This window comes from Aphis gossypii, chromosome 1 (assembly GCF_020184175.1).
Source record: "Aphis gossypii isolate Hap1 chromosome 1, ASM2018417v2, whole genome shotgun sequence".
In the NCBI taxonomy this organism is placed as follows: Eukaryota; Metazoa; Arthropoda; class Insecta; order Hemiptera; family Aphididae; genus Aphis; species Aphis gossypii.
In genome coordinates, this window is record NC_065530.1 from 60,176,947 (window position 1) to 60,204,790 (window position 27,844).

Below are 27,844 nucleotides of genomic sequence, written 5' to 3' on the forward strand. Positions count from 1 at the left end.
TTTTGGATTGACAATCGTCATACTGTATACAATTTGATAAAATATTATAATTTTTTATTTTACGCAAGTATGCACAAGCTATAAATTTTATGAACTGCAAGATTTACTTAACGGTCAGATTTCAATAAACGTATATAATATATATATATAATAATTACCTACATATATATACAGAGTGATTCACCAAGCATGTTCTCGCTCTTATTTTTCTTTAAACTATTGCAGTTATTTAAAATCTGATTTTTGACTTCTTTAAATATACTTATACTTAAAAACCATATTTTAAAACTCTTAAGATTTTTTTTCTATTTAAGGAGAATTCTGTGAAGATACATTGTGCAATCTTCTGTTTTTAAAATAACAATCTCTTAAATTTTCTATACCAACAATAATAGGATAATACGTCCGCTTCAATGAGTTTTGAAGATATGGGAAGGGGCGGGGGATTTTTGGTATGATAATTTGAAAATCTTAATTTAAAAATCTTAGTCATTTTTTCAATATCTCAAAATTAATTTATAATTTATAAAGTACAATGAATATGCTATAACATCCGATATTAAATTTGTTTTATATTTTTGTAAACCCATTTTTAATTACTGTTCTCTTTAAATAAACATTATAATAACTGAAAAACTACGTGTTCGAATTTTAAAACAGGTAAATCAAACATTTCTCAAAAGTTTAATTCACCTAAAAAGAAGGATTTTCATTAAAAAAATATATGTTAGTATCACCGAAGAACATTGCTTAAGTGGTATAAAAAATCTCAATGTTTAAATTGAAAATATACTATCTATATTCAAGTATATTTGAATTAATTCATAACTTATGGAAAATAATAAGAATGAATACAATGCTTGGTGAATCACGTAATTATTCATAAAATTTACATGTTAACTTTTTATAATTTATGAAGACATTCTTTTACTTAAAAAACTTTTTTACGTGCATTTTCGAAATACTTATTATATAGTTAATACATATTTGAAGTATTAGATCAAATAGTTATGAAGCTTATTGATAAAGAAAAATATAGATAAATTTTATTATAACCTCTAAAGAAATATAATATTTATATATTTAATATATAATAATCGTTATAACATGGTTAACAATTTTCTCGATTGCGCGTGTTTATAAGTTGTGGTGTACACTATACACCATACAGTAATGTATTTTGTACTTTTGTAGTATGATCGGTAAAAATTAATAGACCGTAATATAACTTTACTATTATGTAACTGTAAGTTTTACTGCCGTATGTTATAATCATAATTAATAGTCCAAAACTATACATAGTAAATTAATTTCGTAAAAATCATGAAAATATCTTACATAATGGTCTACTATCCATGCTACATGTGTTGTTTATGGTAGCTGAACCGCTCAGCGTTTTGGCATTGTGACTTTAAAAAAATATAATCAGTAGCTACGATATACATAGTATATAGTATTATAATGTTATCAAATCGATGGATCTGAATCTAAAAATGACCCAGGTATATAATCTGATTCTTTAAAAAAATAATAATAACTATAATAATAAAACAAACAAAACATACGATGTAAATTATTACTATTCCAAGGTTCGATTTTTCCCCCAACACTACTATTAAAGTCGTAATATATAATACACTGTTACCACTAATAGTTATAGTAATAATAATGTTATTTTAGAGTTAATTTAGCCACGATGACGAACACATTTCCATTGGTGTTGCTCGTTTTATTTAACGTCGTTTTAGGAAACCAAGTGCGTAATGTATTATTGTAAATGTTAATATAGTAAATTTATTTGTAATAAACTTAACTAATACAAAATTTAAAAAAAAATTTGTGACTATGTAAATAAAGAATTACAATGTTTTAGTCACCTCCTTGGGTGCTCAATAGAGCTGATCCTGGTAGTGGTAGTGTGTCGTTCTTTAACAATACAGTCACTGACTCGTACATGATGGTAAGATGGACCTGGAGGGACTCGGCAAGTGGCTTCTGGGATACTAGATTAAGAGTTACACTTAATAAAGAAGGTAAGTACCTAATAATGATAGAATATATTTAATATTAACACAATTAAATATTTTAATAATTTATAGTAGGAACATAAGAAACTTAATTTAATAATTTCAAGGTTAATTTACTAATATTATTTAATATAATATATACTTAAATACTTCGTTAAGTTATAGTAATTTTGTAAAGCTATAAGTCATTTTCTCTAATTTTCATTTCAAGCGAATATGTATGCATTATACAATATACATACATGTATAATTATTACAACAACTTCTGTATAGGTATGATATTTTTAATTTTATAAAGTTTGGGGTTAAAATTACCGAGTATAATTATTATTTATATGTAAATTAATCAAACCACAAGTTTTTTTTTATTTACTGGAAATCTTCAATCATAAATATGTATATGCCATTGAACGTTTTTATTAACCTTCAACTCGAAGTATTATTAAAAAAAAAAAAACTGTTCCGGTTTGATAAATAGATTATAAATAGCATAAATGTCTATTATTTTGAAATACAAATTACATGTTGATAAATTACAATAATGATTAGTTTAAGTATTAAACTATTAAGTACTTATACATTTTATCGATATACTAAATAGTAAATTTATTGTAATTGACATACCTTATAGTTATTAGGTAGTAACATAAGTATTTTTTTTTTATATATTATTAGTATAAAAAAATACCCAACGCCGACGACGTTTGATTAAGTTTACATAAAATAATAGTAGGTACGCTTTACAAAATGATAGCGGAAACGAGACAATATAATTATTTTATGCAAATTATTATTTTACTCGTAAATGATATAAAAACGAACGTGTCTAGACAAGACAATAGGATATTAAAAACAATTATTATTTACTTGTATTTAGTTAATTATAGCCTTATTTTTATAAAAAATGTCTTTGATAATATTTTTATCTTTTAAATGTTAAAAATTATTATTATTAAATTAATTATTTTATAGTTTATGACGACTAACGTAGACAAATTCGATTATACATAACAATATTGTTATATATTATACGTTAATTAAACGTATTAAGTATCATTATCATTAATTATTTTAATTACACCACTATAGTACAATTATTAATGCGCAATGCAATAGCAATGAACTTAAAATATGTGTTACATACCTATTACATTGTATTGATTTATTATATTTTATATATACGTAAAAATTAAAAATAAATTTGCCTTCATTAATAAATAAATAAAGTTTTGATATCATTATTCGTTAATATATACAATATTATGAATAGTTGTTACTAAAGTTATATATATACTTAGATCCTTAGCATAATTATTTATTGTACAATAATGTGTTGTCGTTTTTTTTATTTCTCCGCTTTTCCAATCATCACCTCTCAGGAACTTAGTATTAATGTTACTTTAATGATAGTGTTATAAAAGGAAATTAAATCTAGTTATAGAATTTTCAGTGATTTTCAAGAGAACAGATAAAAAATATAAAATTAAAGAAAACGGAAGTATCCATGTAAAACCAGTTTTTGCAAACAATGAGATTATGTTTTATTGTTGTTGTAATTAAGAATGAAGAACCGTAGACTTGAATTGTTGTATTATTAATAAACATTTAAAAAGTTAATACAAGACTCACTCCTTACTACTTTTTTTTTCTGGAATTCAGAAAAAATATGAAAAACCTAAGTATATATTTTGATAAGCATTTTTTAATAACAACAATAGATATTAAAATATTCTTGCAATTTTTTAATTAATACTATAATAGGTATATAGGTACGTGATGTTATTGTCAGAGAACAGTTTAACATAATATCATACTACTTATTTAAAAACTAAAAATAAATTACCAATTGTAATGAGTACATAATAATTTAAAATATTCCTAGAAATAGACTTACTCTCATTGTCTCCGCACAGAAAAAATTTCGTATGAAATGATTTATCATTAAAAGTGGATAAAATTATTAAAAATCAAATTTCATGGAATGAAGACTTCTCCCACTAAAAAAACAAACAAAGTCATTTTTAAAGTTTTACATTAAGACGTATTAACTATAGTAATAGTTGACTATCAATATAAATTATTTTGTATAGTTATCTGTTGATTGTTCGATACTTGCTAATAACTTGATATAAATCAATTTTATGTCTATATATATTTGTGGCCATTACAAACAATACATTTCCAAAATTTTATATTTTTTGCCAACTATAGTAAAATTGTTTTACCTGTTTACTTGAATACGACTAAGTTTTTATTATTTAATAATATAAAGTATAAACAGTTTAATCTAATGAATATTTTATTATATATAAAATAGAATATGTTTAGTAGAACAATATGATGTACAGTCTTTACAGAGAATGATAAAAATTTGTAAATCTTTGAACTCTTTTGACTATTTATAAATTAAATTTGTATTGTGATTGGTAGTAATATTTATTTTTTTTTTGTAAGTACTTAGTACATAATGTATTTTTGAAGGCGTTATATTACTAATAAACGAAAAAGTACAAATAACGTACTAATTTGGGTAATCCATAGTGTATAAAATACAATATAGTATATTTCATGATGGGGTATCTACAAGATCACAAACAATAAGTACACTTTGAGTAAAATAAAAAATTGCCATACTTGTCTCTTATGCCAATGTCAAATTTATTATTATGTCTCGCATTAGTAGTTTTATCAAAATAATCATTTTTAATGTTTTTTAATGTACTGCAGTATTATTTTGCTAATTTTCATTCGCTAAGTAAATAATAGATAATGTGAAATCCCCCCCAAAAAAAATATATATAAAACTTTTTTTTTATATATATATACATAATATAGCCATTAACTGGTCAAATATTTTGTAAATGACCGTGAGGATAAAATGTTGATTGCGTGATCATATTATCAACATAGAAATAGGTGTGATTGTTGTATAAAGTTGTACATTAATTTTGGTGTAGAAATATGTTATTTAGCGTTCATTATTAAATGTAAAATTTTATACTCATTGATCGTTAGGAAAATGATAAGTGAATTATCATTTATTTTTGACGTGGGTTAGTGACATTTCTTTGTTCATTCATTAATTTCTTATCAAAATATTAATAATAAACAATAAGCCTAAATCGCAGTCACCAGTTCGTACATAATGTGTGTGTGACCTAATACAATACTCATTTGTTGCAATCTTAATGGATGTTGACTCTGCAATACAAATAAAACACACATTAAGAAGACGAAATATAAAATTGCCTGTCCACATAATTATTGTTGTGACATTTCATTATAATAGAAACAGCACTTTCCGAGACCAATTAAATTATGAGCTACTTAAAAAATATTTTAATGGAGTTAAGTTGATAAAATTATTGAAATAAATTACTCGTTGTTGATTTATCAAGTGACTAAAAATATTACCACATAAAGTCTATATTAAGTATTTAAGTAGAGCTAATTTTAAGTTTTCTATCCGCCATGTAACTCACTATTTGTTTATTGCAAGTGAAAATATTTGATTTTAAATTTTCGTAATTTCATAAAATTTAAGTTCGAAAAAGGAGAAAATTGAAGCATTACACATACTTAATTTTTAACAGGACATTTACTTAAAACAATAAAATAAACGTCTATTAATTTTTAACAGAAATAACCGGTGGTGGATTCTCATACACCGATCAGTATGGAAACGAATTGGCGTCGGTTAGGTGGTTTAGAACTAAAATGGATGGGCCGATCAAATGGAAGTACACTTCATTTGGCTCGCCTCCCAATAGCTGGTGGATAACTTCGGTGGTGCCGAACGGCAATATATCTTGGGGATTCAAAAATCAGATTATTGACGGCTCGTGGGTGTTTAAAGTCGGTAAGTATTATAATAGCGTTACGTTATATTAATTCTTTTTTTTTTTAACACCGAACTCTATTGTTTTTAGTGGAATAAATAACGATTAGGTATTGGTTTTTTAAAATCAATATAGATATACTTATTATCTATCAGGTCCAGATTTATGAACAAATTACATAGATTGCTATCTAAGGACTCTCACGTCTAAAATAAATAAATATGAACATTGTAATAATGTTGTTGATAACTATACACGATCCTAGGGTTTTCTGGGTGATTATTATGATTAATTATTGTTCTTAAAGATAATTTTTTAATTATTGCAGTTTTCTAAAATTGCATGAATGTATGTGTAATTATCATAGCATAGCCCCTTAAAAACTTTTAACAGTGAGGAAAAATATATTTTTATTTATATTGAATATTCAAAGATTTTTTAATAAAACAATTATTTCAATAATTATACTATAACAATATGTATTAATATATTTTTAAAGAAATTGACAAATGGTCTAAAAACCCCGTATGTATCATAATATGATCATAACTCACTTTTATAAATTATATTCAAAAAATTCTTTCATAATTTTAATTATAATAAGATAATTTTAATGGGTGTAATATTCATCAAACTGTTTTCATAATTTTAATTATAATAAGATGGCTTTAACGGTTATAGGTCCCTTCAATAACAATATAAAACGCGCCGTTTAACTTATTTAATGGAAGATTTCAATTTAAAGATTTATTTACATTTTTTTAACGACTTAATTAATATTCTGTTGATTTGATATGTCTGCAACACTGTTAACAAGTTTTTTAAAAAATTATTTTACTTAAAAGTAAACCGGCACTGTTTATTTTAGTGATTAGTGCATTTTTCTCCTAAAAATAGTGTTCATACAAAAATAACAAAAACATTGATAAATAGAAAAAAACACATATCATTATAAAATGAATACCTAAATTTATAGTTCTGCTCAGAATATACAATTTAAAATTAAAGGTCTTAATTTTTCTAATATTATCAATGAAGGTAACGATACGCTTGAACCTAAAAACTTTCAAAATGTTGATGGATGGCCACAAGGGAGTGGAAATAAATGGAAACGGTCAATAAAATCACAAGAGGTAATGTATATAAGTACTTAAATAATTAAGTTTAAATATATGCTGATTATTTCGTTAAACTTTAAATTGAACATGGTTAAATCCATTAATCAATATGTTCTATGCTACAATTTCTATTCTATTTAGGACCATTATAAATTCATTTTAAAAATTCATTACCAGTGATTTGGATATTAATAAATAATTTGTTCTCGTGGAGTTAATTTAGAAAACTAAGCTAGTAAATATGGTTATTATTATTATTTTTTTTTTTTATCCATTTTAAAAATCAATGGTTTCTGGCATTACGTCGTACATTCAAATATTAGTACATTTTACTCACAATAAAAAATATTACTCACCATGGTAATATCTATGTGATCAAATTATACTTAGATAATATATTTTTAAAGATTGGCATTGATAACTTACAAACAAAACAAGAGCATTTTATCAAAAGAGAACGAAGAGCCTCTGATGACGACTCTGATGAAGAAGACGAAGATTTAATTCAAAAAATTATTGGTATGTGAGACCTATAAATGGTTGTACAGAAATTTAAGTGGTCATTAATAAATAACATTATTACAATCTTGTATTTTTAATGATTAAATTAATTTGTTTTGAATATTGTTTCAAAATAGTTGTTGTAATAATATTGCAAAACATTTAAATGTATTCAATTCAATACAGTGTCTGTATATCTATTTTTTATTGTATTTTTTTACTTCCTATTAATACATTTACAGGATGTTTCATGGAATTTTTCAAAGTATTCGAAAAAGCTATTCAAAATTCTGGGTTATTTATGTAGCAATAATAATGATACAATATTGAACTACACTATTTTCTTGCACAGAAATTAATGTTTGGTACTAAATTGGTATTTCATAATTATAGTTGTCAGTTTGTCACTACTTAACAAAATATATTGCATTTATTTTTGTTATATTGTTTGTAAAAATGAAAAAAAAATACACAACTAATATTATTTTAAAATAATATGGTATATATATATATTTTTTTTACAAAATCATCAATATGAATGTACACAATGGCTTACTCACTAAGTAGTCTACAACAAACTTAAATTTAGGTACAAAAATATATGATTTATAAATATTTTGGACATAAAAAAAAATATTACTGTTGTCTAAAGTAAAGCTGATAGCTAATCAGTAGCTATAGACATAATATTTTAATAACATTTTTTGGTCGTGTACACAATACATTTTACATTAATAATAATATAATTTACAAAAAAAGGCACAAAACGGTGCATAACACTCGACTTATTAATATAATAATAATTGTCAGTTTACCTATCTATTTAGGGATTTGAGGCAGTTTCATAATAATAATGCTTATACTAAGGTCCTTAACGAACGTAGTAGTATAGTAGTAATAGTAGTAGAATAATGATAACTATTATTATAAATTACCATCATTATACAAGAGGGGAAATTATTTTAATTTAATTACAAAAGTATTTTACAAGAAACAAGTGAGATCATAACAAAAAACAAAATATAACTTGGTTGTACGTGTGGTGGTTTTTAGTCTACAACATTAGTGAATTTGACTAGAAACCGCAAAATAAAAAAAAACATCCAGTAAACAGACCGAATAGTACACGCACATACGATTAGCGCCGGAGAAGACCAAAGTTACACAAAATAAGTAGTCAGTCTTATTAACTTCAACGCTCCGTCGTCGTCGTTGTCTTCTTCTCTTTCTTCTTTAATTATACCATGGTTATGTTTCGCTTTTTCTTGTCACCGCTACTGACCGAACTCAACGATCCCTGGAGGCTCTGGTTGAATAGGATCATATTGTTCCGGTGATAGTTATTGTACTGGCCGGGTGGTGGAAGTCCGTTTTGCTGCTGCTGGAAATGACCAGGAGCAGTTCCGTATATGTTTTCAGCATTGGCTTGTTGTTGCTGCTGCTGTTGTTGTTGCTGGAGCTGTTGTTGTTGGTAAGCTGGCAGTGGTGGAACGGGTGGTGGATACTGGTTCTCAAAGTCACCAATCTGACCGTACGGACTGGTTCTGCGTTCGTGTTCATGCAACAGCTGCGAAGCGGTCCACGATTGGTACGGACTCAACGGTTTCGGTGCACGGGTCAATGTTGCTCCAGCAATAACACTCAGATGACCATTACTTTGGTGATGGTAAGGATGCGGTTGTTGGTTTGGTTGTTGATGCGATTGCTGATGCTGCTGTTGCTGTTGAAGATTGTAGTGGTGTTCGTTAGTTGCAGCCGGTCCATATTGTGCTACGCTGTACCGTTTTTTTGGGTCACCTGTGTCGATCAGACAAGGTTCAAAATGCGATTCCAGTTCAGTCTTTACGGCGTTCATGGGAGACGAAATGTTCAGTGCACCGCCATTACCATTGGGTATGACTGACACGTTGAGCGATTTTTCCGGCTTAGGCGACTGTTTCTCAGGCTTTCGGTTGCGTTTAACGGCGCAAAACACGCAATACATAAGCAAGAGCAGAGCCAGTAACATCAGGCCACCCGCAGCTGGCACCAAGACATCGTAATTCATCTCAAAGTCCCGGGAAATTCCGGATATAACGTTTTGGTTGGCAGAAGTCCAAGATGGGTCAGCCGACGACACTGATGAGTGAGTGGTAATTAATGACGGTGGAGGCGGTGGTGATGGTACCAACACCCTGACCCAGTTGGACACGGGTCCGGGCATTGAATCTGCCTCGATCCGACTGTACGCTTTGACGGCCACAAACAACGTCTGGTCTAGAAGCTCGGGCGTCTTGTTCATGTCCACTGAGAATGCGGTTTCCGAGCCCGGAGCCAACGGCAGCGGGGTGCCGTGAGTCCAAACTGGTGCTGAGTCGAATTCATTGAGTAACGATCTAAGTGACTGTGAATATCGGATTTCATACCGAGCCACCGAGTTTCCACCCATATCTGGTGAAGTCCACGTAAGTCGAGCTTTTAGTTCTGACTTGACAACCTCGGCTTTAAGATCACCCACTCGGCCCACGTTCGCCGATGATGATGACAGATCTTCGGCAGTATATGTAACAGACAGCGGAGCGATGATTCGTTGAAAGGGATTCAGTTGTTCCACTGACGGTGATGTCATAAATGATCCGCAGCAGTTAGATTCTGTAGATACAATATGATGTTAAGTTAAGTTATATAAGTTGATTTAATAAAATCATTATAAGTTTTACTAACCGGAATTCACGGGATTTCGTTCAATGTTTCGGTGGGTGTTGTGTTGCCAAGTATATGCATTGCTGCTGCTATCCGAAACAGTTATTTCAAAAGTATAAACTCCAAGTCCACCAATCATCGGGTTGAAATATCTCGAATAAATACCATCGCCTTTCATGATATCCGGATCTGTAGAAACAACAGTAAAATTTAATAAAAATGTCTGAATTTAGAAATAATCATGTATTTTTCAATAATGGGTTAATGTTATTTTAAAAACACAAATTTTACTAATCGTACTGACCTCCACTTCCAGTGTCCAAAAGATCAAACTTTTCACGATGTGCATTCGAACCATTTAAACCAGGTCGAATAACCGACACTTCAACCTTAGCACCAAGTACCGGGTAGTCACCGCGTTTGACTTCGGCGTAAATCGTTAATGGATTAGTCGTTCCACTTGTCCAAGCTCTAGCTCTGACCACAGGAGAATTTTTCGATAACGGTTTGGCCATCACTTGCACGTAATGCGGTTGTGGACTTCCCTGGAATCGTTCGATGTGGTATGTCCACGTTCCGGTCTGTAAAACGATAAATACACATTTGGTTAACATTGAAATACAATTTAAAAAAAAAAAAAACTGCTACTATAATTACAACAACTACAAAATATATTGTGATAGTAATGTTTACCTCATTTATAGCCGCTGGTACGCTGAGCATTTTGAGCGATAACAGTGAATCAGATCGAGTCGAGTAGACTCGTTGAGAAGGGCTGGTCAGAGTGATGGCTCTGATAAGTGGATTTTCCGTGTTGTGCGTATAAACAGTGAACTTAGCCGGTTCACCCATATGGTCTTCCAAAACGAAGCTTCCCGTTACCACGGTACGTCCATCGTCGGTTAATTCACGTCTATGAATTTCCACAGGCAAATCACCCTTGTTGCCTTGATAATACGTCTCCATTATATTACGCATGACGTTCGTTAACTTGAAGTAAGTGGACAAATACGATGTGGCCATATTGTACCGGTTTTCGGTAACCGTGAATGAAACACCACCGGTTTTATCAGCCATCCAGTCTAATGACTTGAGACGGTTGATCATCGGGTATGTGATGGTAGCCAAACGAATGTTTTTATCTCTGGCCTCGGACACTTGTTTAACTAAATCTGGAGTGTACGTGGATGTTCCAGCAGCGATCACCACAATAACTGAACTTGCAGGACCGCTATTGCTTGCGCGGGTTTCTAACATCTGTTAAAAGAAAATACAAAATCAGTAATTTTGTTTTGTAAGACTTTGTTCTACAGAAGTCTTATTGAAACGATTGATTACCTGTATAGCTTCTTTCAACGCACAAGCTAAACACGCTGGTAGCCTCGAGTCACCTGTAGAGTATGGGATATTCGATGCAACTTGGTCTCTAGCGTCCGATGTTTGCAATCTACTCAGGCCGTGCAGGCGATTGGCTGAAGAATCATTAGCCGATACTAGTCCAACTTCCGTGTTGGCTGGAAGATCATGTACAGCCCATTTACGAATAGCCAATCGCAAAAAGCTCCACGATTCCTGCATAGTGACAATTATAATTAATAACCCAATATTAAAATAATCCTAGAATTTATACTCAAAATGTTTTGCGGTACATACCCTTTCCATCATATCTTTCGTGTCTTCAATGACCACTACGTATCTGGTGAGCATTTCTTTCTTGAATATAAACGTTGGAGTCAAATTTTGATTTCCCGACAGATTAACACTAAACACAATAATGATAAAAATATATTAAACATTCAAAATATATATTTAACGCTTAGCTATCACTTACCCTTTGGTAAAGTCCGGATGAGTATTTATGATTTCCATAATGCTCCGCCTTCCACAAAGTGCATTTTGTTTAGTAGGTGCGTAACGGTCATGACTGGAAGCATCGCAGAACTTAGTTACTTGAGGTGCCGTGGAAAACATGAGTGAAGTTTTTGCTTCCGGGTGAACCAATGTTGTTGTGTTGATGGAATCACAAGCTCTGTGATAAAGGAAAAAAAAACAAAAGTAAAATTAGTCTCATTAAAAAAGTTTCGTTAAATACAGCAATCACAGCACACGCACCTAGTCTGGGAAATGGGTTTGTCGGAACATCCATTGACCTCGGCCTGAGACGTTTCAGATGCATAGCACGACGGATAAACCGCATCACCGGCATATCCAACCTCGTCGAATACACCATACCGGTATTTTGCCCACTGTTTAGTTAGCTCCTTGCCTAGTTCTCGAGGCTCTTGGAACAGTCGGTAACTCGAATATATACCATCTCCGGGACGGCCGCAGCCTTGCGATTGTTGCGTCCACAGGGCGTCTCCATGAACTGGGTGCGGAAGTCCGATGTGAATGTCTGGCGTTTCTCCCTGGCTGCTAACGATACCACGTAAATGACCGACACAGTGATCCGGCCAGTTTAACGGCAGCATCACAGTCACCGATCGGAAATAGGCCTTGCCACTGAGTGCTTCGTGGAGAGATTTCGATCCACTAGTAAACGCCGCCTGTGACACAAAAAAAAATTCTTTTTATAATAACTGTTTGTACATTGCATATAATATATACACAAATAATGTATAGTTAAGCCTTGAGTGCTCTCACCAGGGGACAAACATATCGCGTATTATTTTTCACCGGTGTCATGTCAAACCTTATGTGTGCACCGCCGTCGCTAGCACATAGCTAGGGCTTCGTCATCAGCTATAACCCCATCAAACTACCCCGTCGGCGTCTGAACGCGCTACGGCGTGAAAACGGCGACGTTGATAAAATGTGTATAATATTATTATAATAATGACGAACGGAAAAAATTGTCGGTTAAAATATATAGGTATATATTATACGTCATGGTGAGCAGAGGTATAGCGGCGAGGAACGTATTTATCACAAGCGCGTCTGCAGCTGTGAGCATGCGCGCCCTGGGCGAGAATTGATTGCCAGTCGAACCGGTCGTGATTTCGAACACGTTATAAATCACCCGGCAGCTAATTCGTCCGTCCGTCAGTGGTTTAGGCACCGAAACCAAAAATAAAATAAAATAATAATGACGACGACGCGTCCGTTACCCACACTCGCTTGCTGTATATATGTACAAAAAAAATCCGAGAAATCCCCTAGGCCCATTAGTCTCGGTCGGAATGTCCAAAAATCAAGAGAGAAAATAAAACACGCGTTTACCGACTTAAACGAATGGAACACACATACGTAATGTATGCAAATGTCTGCAATGTGTGCAATATTATAATATGGTTGTTGTAGGTACGTATCATATTACCTGTAGAAGACTGCGTAGGTAGGTACGAATATCGAGTTGATTTCGGTGGTTATATTATTACATGGTATCGATTATGTTATTGGTATCGTTGTTCACGTTCACGTCCGAAGTCATTTCCTATTGTTACGACAACGATCGGTCGATTATTATAACGAAGAGTTTCTACAAAACGCAATCGCGCGCGGCGGGAAAGTGATAGATCGCTGCAGCTGACGGTATAACGGTGCAGATAGGTATAATAATTTAGGATACAATATTAGGTATATTTATAGGTAGGTCTTCTTCTAATTATAAACGTGTATCGTCGTTAATTGGCGATGGTGGCTAGTAAAAGCATTTTTTTCAACTTCTTCCTAGTTTTCATAATGAATCAATTAAAACTCAGTGTTACGTGTGCGCTGATCGAGCAGCAAAAACTTATTTGAAGATTTAGCAAGAAATCTCTCTAATAGTAGCCAACCGATTAATTACCAACCGCTGTACATAATTATAACCGACAATCGCATGTATATAAATATAATGTATTTAATATTACTTAATACACGGGTGCCTTGTGATTGATGCACAAACGAACAAGTGCGTAACGAGATTATAATTCAAAGATTTTCTTGACGGAAAAACGGAAGCAATACTCAGACACACCCGTTTGGTTTATGAAATTAATCCCATTTTAAACGGTAAAATTTCCGACCAGGATTTCGTCTAATTATTGCCATAAGCCTAAAACCTAGAGCCGGTCGATTTCAAAGAATTGCGGCGGCAACCAGTCCTGACCAGACTGGTTTTGTGTATGTGTACGACCTAAGAATTTTCATCGAAAAATCGCCGCGCGAGAGAGTGTCCACCGCATGAGTTATTTGCATACGACGACAACAATGGGTGTGAATGTAGAGCGCGCATCAAAAAAAAAAAATATGAATCGGTTACGATCAAAACGACTATTGAAATCACTGCGACCCAACCGCCGTTTTTCGCGTACGTCACCCGGTCCGCTAAATATATGCAGCGTATAAATACACATTATAATATAATATTATTTTGGAGAAATCTATCGAGAAAAAAATTATCAATATACGCGCGAGTTTTACGAAATGCGAGCGATAAAAAATATAATCGTCGGGCGGCGGAGAAAGTGACTGCAGCATAATATGTATTACCTATATACATAAATATACTACACGGTTATTATTTTTTTTGGACATATAAAAATATAGTATGGAGTACTTATAATATAATATGCTCGAACCACATGCAATCGACGACTATTTAATAATAAAAAAACTAGCAATTGGCGAGCGAGCGCGTGACACGTATCGAAATCGGAAAATCGAAACGGCGTGATTTCGACACTTACTTTGGTCTCGGCGGCAACAATGCAACTAATACAAGCGACCGAATACGTCGTCGAGTAAGTAGTCTGTTAGATTATGCTATTTTATTATTATCATCATTTATCACAGGCCACATTCGACGACGACGTATTATTTATTATTATTATTATTGTGTTTTTTCCTACACCATTCCGAAACGATGGAAATACGAGTTAGAAGCTCTTATACCCGGCGTTGACCGAATAGTCTTCAAACGTTTTTCTCACGAGGTCGGCTGTGGAATTCTCTCGGTCCATTACTGCATGCTCGGTGCGCCGATTACACAACACACACATACACACACCGCGTACATATATACTATGTACCCTATACCAATGTCGTCGCATTGAAAACTTAACCACGGTAATAGTATCTGTGTTCCAATAGTATGTGTATTCTCTATTGTAAGACCAGTTTTTTCCTTTCCTTCTGCGAGTATAGGTCGCCCCGAGGAAATGCCACTGACAGAGATGTCGCGCATATACGACGGTTAACACCACTTGCACTGTGCCGCTCCGTTAATCCGTTACCGACGATTGGTGTAGTTTTTATTACGTACTATCCCCTTATGATCTATACTCATAGATTATTATTAATGAGTATTATACGCGACGTCCGTTTGGATTTTGGCGTACGCTATCGAGCGCATATTCGCCGAGTAACATCCTGTATAGTTAATGAAAGAGATTGGTTTTATTTTTTGTTCGCGTAAAAAAAATTCAAATTAATTTTTGGACAACGGCACACTACGGCTACACAATAACAATATAATAATGATACACACATTTTTCAATCATAAGACACGTCCCCGCGTGATCAGTGCCAAACGCACGGCGGCGGGCAAACACGCGCTACGATTCGATGCGGGTTGACACCTCCGTCGCCGCCGATCCGATTTACATAAAAAAAAAACAGGCACCGTATCCACAAAATGACTAAGACGGTTTTTTTCACTCTCGTTATTATTATGACTATTCTCATTCAATCTGTTGCCAGGAAAATCTGTAAGCGACCGCATCGATCGGACACGGGTTACATATTATTATTATGCGGGCCGGTGCTATGTGGATGAGTTTTTTTTTCGTATGTCTCCTCCTGTATAGTACCTACGTATCTTGTAACGATTTATTAATAGAGAAAACGTTGTACACAACACAATACCATTTTACACTGTACCTTATAATATAATATTATTATAATAAAAGTACAACTATACGATGTAGTTAATGGTTTGACGTCTTACTACTACTGTCGCTGCCCATCACGTGGACGAGACGTACCACCTCCCACTAACACCACCCTGGTATTTAGAATCATTATCTTCCGTCGAGCGGACACGGGGGTTAGGAAAATCGATTCAATGGTTAGGAATCTAACTTATATAGGCATCAAATACGACTAATACGAGTATGATTAACGTAACGAAACGAGTATACCACGTCTGGTTTATACCAGCTACCTACTTCTCTTGTACACAATAATATCATATTAGCCGTGTCATAGTGATGTGGTATTTATGTGTGTTGCAGCTACGCGAAACACATAATACATCAACCGGTCGACGGTCTGTTGTCGTCCGGTAATTAGCCTTCTGACGGCGGCCGAGCTGTCCGAAGCACAAAGCGGGCGCGCGCGCCGTCGGATGATGAGTCAAACACGTCGAACTGTGGCGTCAAATACGCGTTAAGTCGAGAGGGCCGCGGGACGACGTTGGCAAATTACCGATGGAGAGGAAAAAAAACCTAATAACACTCAACTGTTCGTCAGGTCATGTAGTGTTCGGCCATCAAATCTTCGTGCGGACGTTCGCATTCTATTGCGCCGAAGTGGAAGACCATACGCATGGAATGACTTATTAACGTTAACCTCGCAGAGTACCTACTTCTTTATGTCTATATCGTATAATATAACAGATATAATGATTTTTCGAAAAACATTGGGCTATATGTAGTATTGTAATTTGATTTATACGCAATCATGAAAATAAAATCAACAAACATTTTGAGTTTTCGATTGTTTTTTCATAATTTTTCATTTGTGAGTATTTTGAAGAAAAAGGCGACGCAAATTCCTTTAGCTCTGATAGACGGAATTTTCGTATGTTGCACGTCATTTTAACGGCGACGCCGAGTACATTAAAAAAAAGAATAATGGTAACGAAAAAAAAAGTTAATCCTTCTAAAGTGTGTACCGTCAACCACAGGGTGTGTGTGTGTGTGTGATTTGAAGAGGAAGGGGGTCCATCACGTAGGATAATGGAAATGCTTATTACGGCCGCCTGTATATATAATGTCGTCCGAAGAAATATCTCATAATGCACTCTCTATGCCATAAGTACCGGTTATTATTATTATTGTATATATATATATATATATCCCCGTAGCGTTCTCTCAGTCTTTCTCGAAAACCCGATCCATTAACAGCCGACACGCCTCTTACCTGTTGGGCCGTGGAAACAAAAAAAATAATATATATATCCATAAACACGAGGAACGCTTCGTCTTCATATTTATGTATATATACAGTATTGAGTGTTCGAGAATACGAAGAGATATTGGCCACAAGTCCATAACACACGATAAATGTTAAAAATGGGATTTACCACCGCATCTCGATCGGTCGATCGGGTCTTGCGGTTTTTCGACTTGCTAGCGCACTGCACGTCTGCACCGCAATCGATGAAAACCATTGATATTCACACTTTACATATGTAGGCACATTATTATTACGCGTGATGTGTATGTGAAGAATTTTTTTCTCTACCCTCGCGGGGCCCACATTATAATATGTTATAATTTATAAATTATAATATAATACTTCTATATTTTCCAATCGATTTTTGACTTTCCAAAATAACGCGAAGATTAGGTTAAATGAATTTCTCGGAATCACAGATGGGATTCCGAAACAAAATATTGAATTAAATGTTTAAATGTTTTTGATTCGATTGCCGAGAATTTATCCATGTATATTGTATACATATTAAATTTGTTAGATGTCAACTGATGACAATAATTCTACGATTTAAATGTAGTTAAATATTTAAATGCATTACTAGCCGAATACGATAATATCATAATTTTATTTATTTAATCATGTCTACGGACAAAGAGTACACAACAGTTTCAAATTATATAAAACATTTTAATTAAGTGTATTTCTATGAATATTTCGAGGTTATACAGTACTAGGTATATATTATATTTAACGAAGATGGGATACCTCGAAGACCGGAGTCATATAGTTGTAACAAAGAATATGTAAAATTATTTTTTTAACACCTGACAATATTATTTTATGTTCGTCCATATAAGGTGACTGCCAAGTGTATCACCTTCGCTGTTAACAAGTAACAACAGTTTATAAAATATTCTAACGCTCGAAATATATAAATCGGACGTTATTCGAATTTTATAACATTTTAAATATCTTCAATTTGAAAGTGCATTGTTTATATTTTAGACATTTAGTTGAAGACGAGTATTTTTAATTTTTATTTACAGCCACCATGCATCTTTGGAAATAGTTCATACATAGTAACAGTATAAGGTCACATCTATATGATTCTATATCGTAACTATCAAATTTATACCATTTAACAACCAATTGAGCATTAAAAATTAGAGATAATAATCAAATGTTCAATACGTCATAATGTTCAAATTAAAGAACAATTATAGTAATAAATAATTTAATCGGATGTGATCGTTATTGCAATTACTGCAAATAGGTATAAACATTTTTAATATTTCCGCAATAAATTTCACGTTATTTTTTTTCCATCCGATTAGATAATAATGTTTACGTTTGCTTGCTACGTGATCGGTAAAAGTTTGTACCTACAACATATTTTACTCAGCTTGCCGAAGTACATGATAATATGTGTTTTATAATTTTAATTTAAGGCATTGAAAATTTTATGAAATAAAATAGTTAGTATCGCAGATGGTTTACGCGATCGTAACGATATCTTAACGAGTAGATTCAAACGGTATATATCAAATAATTAAGTAGGGAACACCAATAATGATCGAGTTTAAAGATAATATAGTCAATGGGATAGGTATTTCATTAAAAAAATGTTGAAGATCCACTACCTAGTCGTTTGTTTCGTGGATTTTTATACGGACAACAAGAAATAAGTATGTAGAACTTACAATTTACAAATAGCACACCATTTCAGAGTTGCAAATATATTATTATAATAATCGAGATTTATTCTCTTTCACTGATCAATCGCTTGCTGAACGTTTGTTAAGAGTATATTCACATAGCTGCATACAGCAAACATCACATCGAAGTTTACACGACTTGCACGTTGCAAACGTCTACAGCTAAGAGACTGCAGTGCGTTTTCACGATTTCCACGAAGAGTTTAAAAAAAAGCGGCCGGACGCGTAAGAATATAGCACGATATAATATAATATACAAGTATAAGAGCTCTTTGTGTACCTATTATTAATATCATTATTGTTGTGGCTCGCGTTTAAACTTTTTTTATTTGCGATTAGCACGTTTACCGAAGGCGCTCGCACGAGATATAACAGCTCAACCGGTTCACGTTACACTTAAACACGTATAATATTATAAATTATAATATATTGAAAAATATTCAGTCTGTTTAAATAAACTCGATTGTACACTACACATACCATCCTCACACTAGTCACACTATGTACCACAATATATTATAATAAATAATGTATACATATACGACGACGATACGTTATACTCCGACCCGAGAATCGAAGTATATAACAATAATAATAATAATATTTAAAACAAATTCCGCCCACGACACGTATATTATACGCGCACACGCAGAAATAATATATATATTATTCACACGGGGATTTATGGGTTCTGCACATATATAATAATATTATTATATGCTGTGTATGCTTTGCGTACATTGTGGATGACGAGGTGGAGGGGTGAAAAAATCTGATCAGAACGTGAAAGAGAGGAGAAAACGATCGAACACACACAACAATCGGCCGTCGATTAGCCCCGTAGGATAAAATATTATGCGGCGACGTTGGTCACGACCGAAACGCGGACGCACGACGCCGACGCCACGACGACGACGACAGCGACCGTCATCGACCAAGACTCCCAGTATAAAATGTTATAATATTATATACAAAGTCGACGACGGTCATCTGTCTGCCTCATTCAATCCACTTTTTTTTCTCTGTTTTTCTGTCTCTCTTGAACAAATAAAAATAAGAGTAACTCTGTGCACGACCGGCAGACGGTATTTTTCTTATATGTAAGTACCTACGTATACAGACCGAGTTCGCCATTTCGTCTCCCATGCACACACTTACATTATATTATACATTTCGTCGGCACCGTTTGTAATAATGCTTAGAAGCAGTGATTACAGCACACGTGTCCCCCCTTCCCTAACACCCTTTTTACGCTTCTTCTCGGCTAGAAAACCGTTAAATATTCACACTGCGAGACCTTCTACATATATAATAATACGATATTATAAATTATAATGCGTATATTGTCCGTCCGGGCGTACGGTATTCACGAAAAAAAACCGCGAAGTCTTACATAATTTAATAACGCGACGTCGGTGATAATAGGACAGAAAGAAAAAAACGTCAATCGTATATTATACATCACGGTCGGTCGGTTTTGTTACAAAAACCATTGCCGCCGCGCACAGTGATTACGGTCCGCCGCCGCAATAATAATTATTAATCGTATATGGCGGGCGGGGGCCGACGGATAACACAATAGGATGTACAAGAAATGGTGTAGGATTCGTTTCGGTCGTACACGACGGTGGCGGAAACGAGGGTTTTTCTCCGTCGGACGTAATCCTTTTCCAGAAAAAAACATATGCTACCGTCAAGACGATAATCGACGCTTTTACTTACTATTAATTATAAGATTCAAATTTCGGAATGAGTTAAATGATAAATTACCTAGAAAATCGATACAGCCACAATTTGTGGTTTTTGGGGTTTCTTGAGGGAAGTGCACGCGCCCGATTTTTTAACTATGTCGCCATATGTCGTCTGATGGTCGGCTTCGATGGATGACTTCCGCAGAACTGTTTTGGGGACGATAAAAAATCGGGATGTGATGGCTTTATTAACTCGCGTCTCGTGAAGTGAAAGTCCGGCATGTGTGCATGTAAGTCGTGTGCAGTTGAGCACCGGAGAAGCCGAAGAAGCCTCGATCGTACGCGGTATACACGCACATCGCACATTCGACGTATGCTCCAGTGTAATCGGCCGTAAATACGTTTAATGGAATATCGGGTGAACGGACAGTTACCATAAACATGTTATACTATTACGCGCGCACTTGTGTGGGTATGTGTGTGCGTTATTCAAGCGAAAGAGTGCCGCGACGTAAGAAAAAAGCCGGATGACGGAGAGGCACAATGAGTGCGTTAAATGATTCAACCCGAGTGTAAATATTTATAATATGTTATGCATATATTGAAGGTATACTGTGTATTGCACCGACACACGGCTGCTTCTAAAATATATTGGGTTACGCTGACACTGAACAAGGATACTTATAAGTAGACATGTTTATGTACTTGCCCATCGACCAATACGATTCATCCTTAGAACATTTAATATATGTATGCAGTGCGTTTCCTCCACCGTGTAACGTAATCCGTTCACATATTATGCACACACTATATAGTGTACACGCGAGACAAAAACTATATAGATAAACACGCGTGCTTATATTATAGAATTAGAAAAAAGTGTTGTTTTTGAGTTTTTTGTCTGTAAACGCCGCGAGGCCGTTAAACGCACTTTGTATATTAAAATATTATATGCACCACACTACACCTCCCGCCATTACTTATTGCGGTCGCTGTACGCAACTAAATTACAAATTAGTACATTTCCACCGCATGATACGTAATTATTATAATTTTTTTGGTCGATACACGCTACGATGATATATTAATATATATATAATATACATTTTAATCGTTTTTAATAATATTTAAATTTTTCTATTACCGGACGTTCTGAAAACATTATTTTTTTTTACAGCATTGTTGTGTTCAGTAAAAAGTCAAGTTATTGTTTTTTTTTCTGTGGTCCAGTGATTTTTCGAAACACTTGCAACAGCAGTAGTACCTACCTACTTATATATGTTGTAGCCTAATAATTAGGCGTGTATAAAATGAAAAATAATAGCAGTAACGATATATTTAAAACGCACTCGACGTCATATTGGTTTTGTTTTTTTTTTTGTCCTCACACTTAAAAAGTGTGTTCGTACAATATCTATACACATCATAAAGCATGTACGAGTGTAATATACTTTCACTATTACGCACGCATATGCTTATTACGTGTAAGTTATACTTAAAGTAAGTGTAAGTGTATAATTATAATATATCGTATGTATAACTGCAGCACACATAACAGGCTACCTGTTCGGCGTTTCGGAGGGTCTACACTATCTGCGATGACCTTGATACTGAGGAGGATAGGGGCTAAGGACGATCTTTTGCCATAAACGACGAGCAACGATGATAATTCGTATACGATTTCAATCGTATTCGTCAACAGCCTTTTGCTCGTTTAAGTTATTCTGAACGCGTCACACGAGACGATGTCGGCGTCGAATAGACGAAGAATGCAGCGCGTCGTACTCATTCTATACTATATAAGCCCACCGTATACATACGTGTGGCGCCGCGACCACCGACAATTTTCCGCGAATCCGTTGTGTGCACGCGACTGCACACATGTAGAGATGCATTTGTACACATATATAATATATTGCATCGAACACGTTTTGATTGTTGTGGTACAGCAGACAATTACATAATATTATATTATTGATATATACCTATCATATAATATATAAATAATAAATAGTAACCGGATCGGTAAACGACATCGGAAAAAAATACTGTACTAAACGATATGTTCCCTGCACTCTCGGTGCGCGCAACCTGCATACAATATTATACATACCTACTTGGAGATAATTAACTGCATGTTACATTATAAGCTCTGCGATCGCGGTGGTATAAGGTCGTCCGCGTGTCGAGTGTATAGTGCACCTCTCTCGTTATTAAACCGCGGCGTCGTGATGCGGTCATTTATCATTTTTAGTATATAATATACGAAAAAAGGCCGAGTGCGCTGTATTCAAAATATAATACGTATACATCCTATAGTGGAGATATACGCGAGTATTTTATACATATATAGCGTTACGTTATTATCGTTATAACGTCATTGTTCGTGTGCGTTTCGTACTCGAACAGTGTTTGAAAGAAATCTGTCAGTCGCGCGCGAGCGTTTAAAGAAAGAACGGAAGAAAGCAGGGTGGCCAGGGGAGGACGCCGTTTGATTAATAATTATAAATAGTCAAGTCCGGACGGCGTCGTCGTTGATGCCTCTTCTCCGCGGTTAATCGTCGTGTGTGCGACCGCGATTCGAGTATTTAATGATGGATTCATATAGGCTCAAGAGTGTGAGGAAAGATGAGGAGGACCGATTAAGGAGTCTCGCCGCTGCGAACTCCGTAATTATACAGTATATCCTGTATATTATCTCATTAGTCGGCCGATTAAGCTTTTCACGTTTCAGTTTTTTTTGTAAGAAAGCTCACGTGAAAATTCTTTATATAATATATGGGTTATGTTCTGGTCCAAGGTCGTGATCCCATTCGTAACAGTTGATCGGAGACGACCGAAAGAGAATATTTAGTGTATATAGGAACAACTCCTCGCTGCATCCTTTGGAGGGGATCCACCCGAGTAGAGTACAAGTGAGGTCGTTTCGTCATCGTCGACGAGCATTCGCGCCGACGTCCGTTCGACGTCAAATCATGTGGAAACGAGGTGGCGGCCTTCGCGGCATGACTACGCGCCCAGATGACGAACGATACATAAAAAAAAAAAAGAGACATAGACGATATTGCAGCAGTAATAGTAGTGTTTAAACTCCGTCAATCGACTGTTTTGAATTCCTGTTTGGAATGAATTTTATCCATCGTCAGCGATTGAAACACACCAACATGAAATCATCGTAAACGAAATCCGAATACAGAATAATAATAACATAATACTAATAATGCGATCTGCGCCAGTTGGAGCGGCCCTACGACCAAGAAAATCCGTTTGGTAGAGTAACGAACGAACGAACGAATTCCATACGGGCGGCGGCGACGATCATCGACGCGCTGGACCGGTTTTTTTCGTGGTCGTGTTTTTCGTCGTAATATAGTGGACGCGCGACGCGGCGCGAGGTGTCCGACTGATCGCGAGGTAACAACAATTAGCGCGGCGCGGGGCGGGACTCGGGCCCGGCCTGCCGGCTGCTGCTACCGGTGTTCGCTTCGGTGACAACGCGAGAACCGCCGCCGCCGTCGTCTTCTCCCCAAACGCATTATTAGTATTGTTTATGACAACGTATATAATTATCGATTTTAGGGATTATCACGATTTTTCAATAAAATTCGATCACTCGGTCAACCAGCTGATATTATATAAAACACTGTTGTTTTTTTTTCCATTCCTCGATTAGTGGACGCGTTTTGAATTTCTGCCATCGTTATTCGCGTACATAGGAAAAAAACGTAGTTTTTAGAGCATACCGTCGTCAGCGGTGTTGATCCGAAAACGACCAAATTACAATAATTTTATTTTTTTTCCAGATTATTACATAGTACATAGTGATGCGACTGGAATAACACAAAATTCGACAAATAGGAAATTACTTAGGAAATTGCTAATAAAATATTGCACAGTTTTCTATATTATATTATATCGTATATCTACACGATGTAATGATTTTATTTTACTCGATATTTTACTATACATTTTATATAGAAGAGATTTATCGTTTATTCGATTATCTAACAAGCGCATTATAAGATAAAATGTCATAACCCGATACGAAGTTATTAATAAAAAGCTATGCGCGTACGATGTAATAACTTATTATATCGCACTGAAACGAAGTAATGCGGTTTAGCAATGTCGAAAATTTCTGTGGACCTATCCTCTTACTTGTTACCTGCCCTGTGTTCGGATATAATTGAAGATATAATATATAAACGCGTATTTATCCCAGCTTTATGTACGGTGGCGAGACTTTAGTAAATCCGTTATTTTCCACCGGTCGCTGTAACCTCATTGCTATCATCATCGGAAACCGGTTAACATGTTTTCGTCGATGATGTTTATAGTGATTACTGATTACACACTGCCAGCAAACAGCGAGCGTTATATTATATTCTATAATATACTCGTAGTATCCGATTGAACCAATTATATCCGTTATTATTTTATAAGCGAGTTATTTAATGGTCTTGAGTTCAAGTTCAATAAATAATCTTTAACATCGCGCTACGCACATTATAGAGCCTATAATTTTTTTGTTTCACTTTTTTTTTTTACGAACAGTTATTGATAATTATAGGTATCCGATTAGTCCTAGCGGTCATTTCTAAACGTACAGTCGTTTAAATCCGTGTTTTCGATGACATCTACGCAATACATTCACGGGGTTTAGCAGTCCCGATTATTTAGTAACCACTTAGTATTTATTATAGTAGTTGGTTTTTACATTTAATCGATATAGAAACATTTTATTTTTATATTTATACTGCATGAATATAACTCGTAATCGAGAAGATCTTTTTTTTTTGCACAGCACGTGCTCTCTCGGAAATCGGAATTCAACGCTCTACATTGAATAGTAACAACTTATAATCAACCAGGTTGACAATTATTATTAATCATATCTGATCGTGCGCGCGTATGTGTAAAGAATAATATGCCAAGTGTTTGGAGAATAAATGGGATATTCTTATGTTTTGGTCGAGTATCGCGTCGCACACGACGACGATGAATTATAAATTCTATATGCCGACTGGCTAAAACACTACAGTCTCCACCGGAGGAGAAGCTGTCTCGTCCAACAGTCTTAATTTCCACAGATTTTGGTACGTAATATTTATAACATAATGGTATACCTATTTAAACCAGTTTTGACCAACGACCCGTATGATATACACGGGTTTTGACAAGACGACACGGCATACAAACAAAATTATAGTAATAATAATGGAAAGAAAAAACCGATCTCGCGCGCTATATTTCACCAGGCGCACGTAATTTAATGACAATAATAATTTTATAAATAATGCGTGTATTTTTTTTTATACCACCGTTTTTCGGCAGCGTATACGCGTTATAGATATCTGCGTGACTGGGTCGACCGAAATTAAATATTAATTCTGTAGACGGGGAAATATGATTTTAATACAACGATTGTGTGCGGACGTATTTACACACCGACCCGCGGTTTGACCGATAAGACGTTTTTGCAGACAATTGATACGGTGCGCGGCTGACATGGCGATGTTTGTGTCGCCACCGCGGAATAGTGAAAGCAAAAGAAAATTCTCGGTTTTCGCGAATTATTACTTGTGACGCATTAGCCGAGGAGACCGTGAAAACGCATTGCCGGCGTTATGACTATCCGATCTCGAATATATGATAATAATAAACATCCACGTATTGTTATTAGCTTATTACCGTTTAAAATGTACGTTTACAAATGAAAACGACCGTCCGTCGCGGTGGCGTTGCTCGCAAGTATATACGCGGTCCGATTGTCGCGTAAACAACGCGTATAAATTATTATAATTTTCCGAGAGAGCCGGCACGGCCGCGTTTAACGTCGAAATCAGACCAAAACGGAAGGCCGGACCACCGCCACCGGCGGAGGAGGTCGGTCGGTCAACCGGTGAACATAATAATAATGTATACTATTTAACTATATATACATAGGTATATATACAGTGTGTCGTGGTCGTCGTCGAACTATTCATCGAGACGAGTTTGGTGGTTTGAAATTTTCAAATGCGTACCTACTAGTTTATTATTATTATTAAATGTCCGATTGATATTTTCCTACTCGACGTTCTCTTCCTACGCATTGACATATTATGTATTATATAGTGCATAGCCGCCAACAATACAATAGACGATAAAAACGCACATATATTATAAGAAATTATCCGAGACCACGGTAAAGTGATTCGATAAATTGCTCGACGGAATCGCCGCTGTCGTAAAAGGAAAAAAAAATTATAATTGCACGCACGCCGCCCAAGTTACGGACGGGCGATAAAATTATTATTATGAGACTATTGGAACAACGACTTAACTACGCCGATTTGTATTGTGTACGGAGCTCGAGAAATTTTCAGTTTACTATGACTATATAAAAAAAAAAAATAATAATAATACCTTCCTACCTACCTATCACTACTATCGAGAAAAATTATTTTTGTCGGTCTTTCGAGGAAAAATAAAAAAAATTTAAACTACGATATTCGGACTTATAATATTCGAAGTGATTCGACACTCACCTCAACATTGTTGACGATCGTTTTACAATTTGCCACTGGAACAGAATCCTTGATGGCGACCACCACGTTGTCGTAAGCACCGGACTGGAAGACGGCCGAACCACCAGCGAACGAGACCGCGGTAATGCACGTGAGCACCACCGCTAAAAACGCGTAAGCGGTCATTTTTCGGGCGCGAGATTACACTTAACCACTGGTCACAGTTGGGTCGAATCACGGCAGGTCTGGTTTGTGTGCACTCGCGACGTGTCCGTTCAAACGGCAGGAGAAGACGACGAAAACATGATCATCGGAAAAAAGGCCCGGCTGCCAACAGTGACGACGATGACGGCCGTAGTGGATAAATTAATAATTGTACGTACCGAAAAAATTTAGCTATTTTATTGAGAAAAAAAAACTGTCACGGTTTCCGAACGCACAGCCGAGTCGCAAAAAATAGATTAAAAAAAAACTCGCACACCGTAGTTCGAAACAGAAAAAAAAATATCGCGTACGTGCGTTGCCGCGAGATAAATCGGAATATTATCCTCCGGGCGACACAGCGTACAGTCAGCGACTGACAAACGATCGAATCGAATGTAAAAACTGAACTGAACCG

General features: G+C 34.9%; 2 protein-coding genes across 2 annotated transcripts; one reads left to right on the forward strand and one right to left on the reverse strand.

The window, feature by feature from the left end:
* Window positions 1-1,645: 1,645 nt before the first annotated feature.
* Window positions 1,646-8,644, forward strand: LOC114124733 (uncharacterized). The gene is made up of 6 exons (XM_027988083.2): window positions 1,646-1,756; window positions 1,874-2,033; window positions 5,668-5,886; window positions 6,905-6,999; window positions 7,392-7,503; window positions 7,728-8,644. The coding sequence occupies exons 1-6, from the start codon at window positions 1,697-1,699 to the stop codon at window positions 7,790-7,792; spliced, it is 711 nt and encodes a 236-aa protein (XP_027843884.2). The 5' UTR covers window positions 1,646-1,696; the 3' UTR covers window positions 7,793-8,644.
* Window positions 7,967-27,844, reverse strand: LOC114124734 (calcium-activated chloride channel regulator 1-like). The gene is made up of 9 exons (XM_027988084.2): window positions 27,247-27,844; window positions 12,280-12,713; window positions 11,999-12,196; window positions 11,821-11,929; window positions 11,506-11,739; window positions 10,861-11,424; window positions 10,472-10,748; window positions 10,189-10,356; window positions 7,967-10,116 (listed from the first exon to the last, which is right to left on the reverse strand). The coding sequence occupies exons 1-9, from the start codon at window positions 27,409-27,411 to the stop codon at window positions 8,723-8,725; spliced, it is 3,543 nt and encodes a 1,180-aa protein (XP_027843885.2). The 5' UTR covers window positions 27,412-27,844; the 3' UTR covers window positions 7,967-8,722.

What these genes read in the sequence shown, in the direction of transcription:
- LOC114124733 (XM_027988083.2), top strand. Translation starts at nt 1,697, where the DNA reads ATGACGAACACATTTCCATTGGTGTTGCTCGTTTTATTTAACGTCGTT. An exon ending in ACGTCGTTTTAGGAAACCAA is followed by an intron (nt 1,757 to 1,873) that starts GTGCGTAATGTA and finishes ACAATGTTTTAG; the next exon opens with TCACCTCCTTGGGTGCTCAA. An exon ending in AGTTACACTTAATAAAGAAG is followed by an intron (nt 2,034 to 5,667) that starts GTAAGTACCTAA and finishes AATTTTTAACAG; the next exon opens with AAATAACCGGTGGTGGATTC.
- LOC114124734 (XM_027988084.2), bottom strand. Translation starts at nt 27,411, where the DNA reads ATGACCGCTTACGCGTTTTTAGCGGTGGTGCTCACGTGCATTACCGCG. An exon ending in CATCCGGACTTTACCAAAGG is followed by an intron (nt 11,930 to 11,998) that starts GTAAGTGATAGC and finishes TATTGTGTTTAG; the next exon opens with TGTTAATCTGTCGGGAAATC. An exon ending in TACCAGCGGCTATAAATGAG is followed by an intron (nt 10,749 to 10,860) that starts GTAAACATTACT and finishes ATCGTTTTACAG; the next exon opens with ACCGGAACGTGGACATACCA.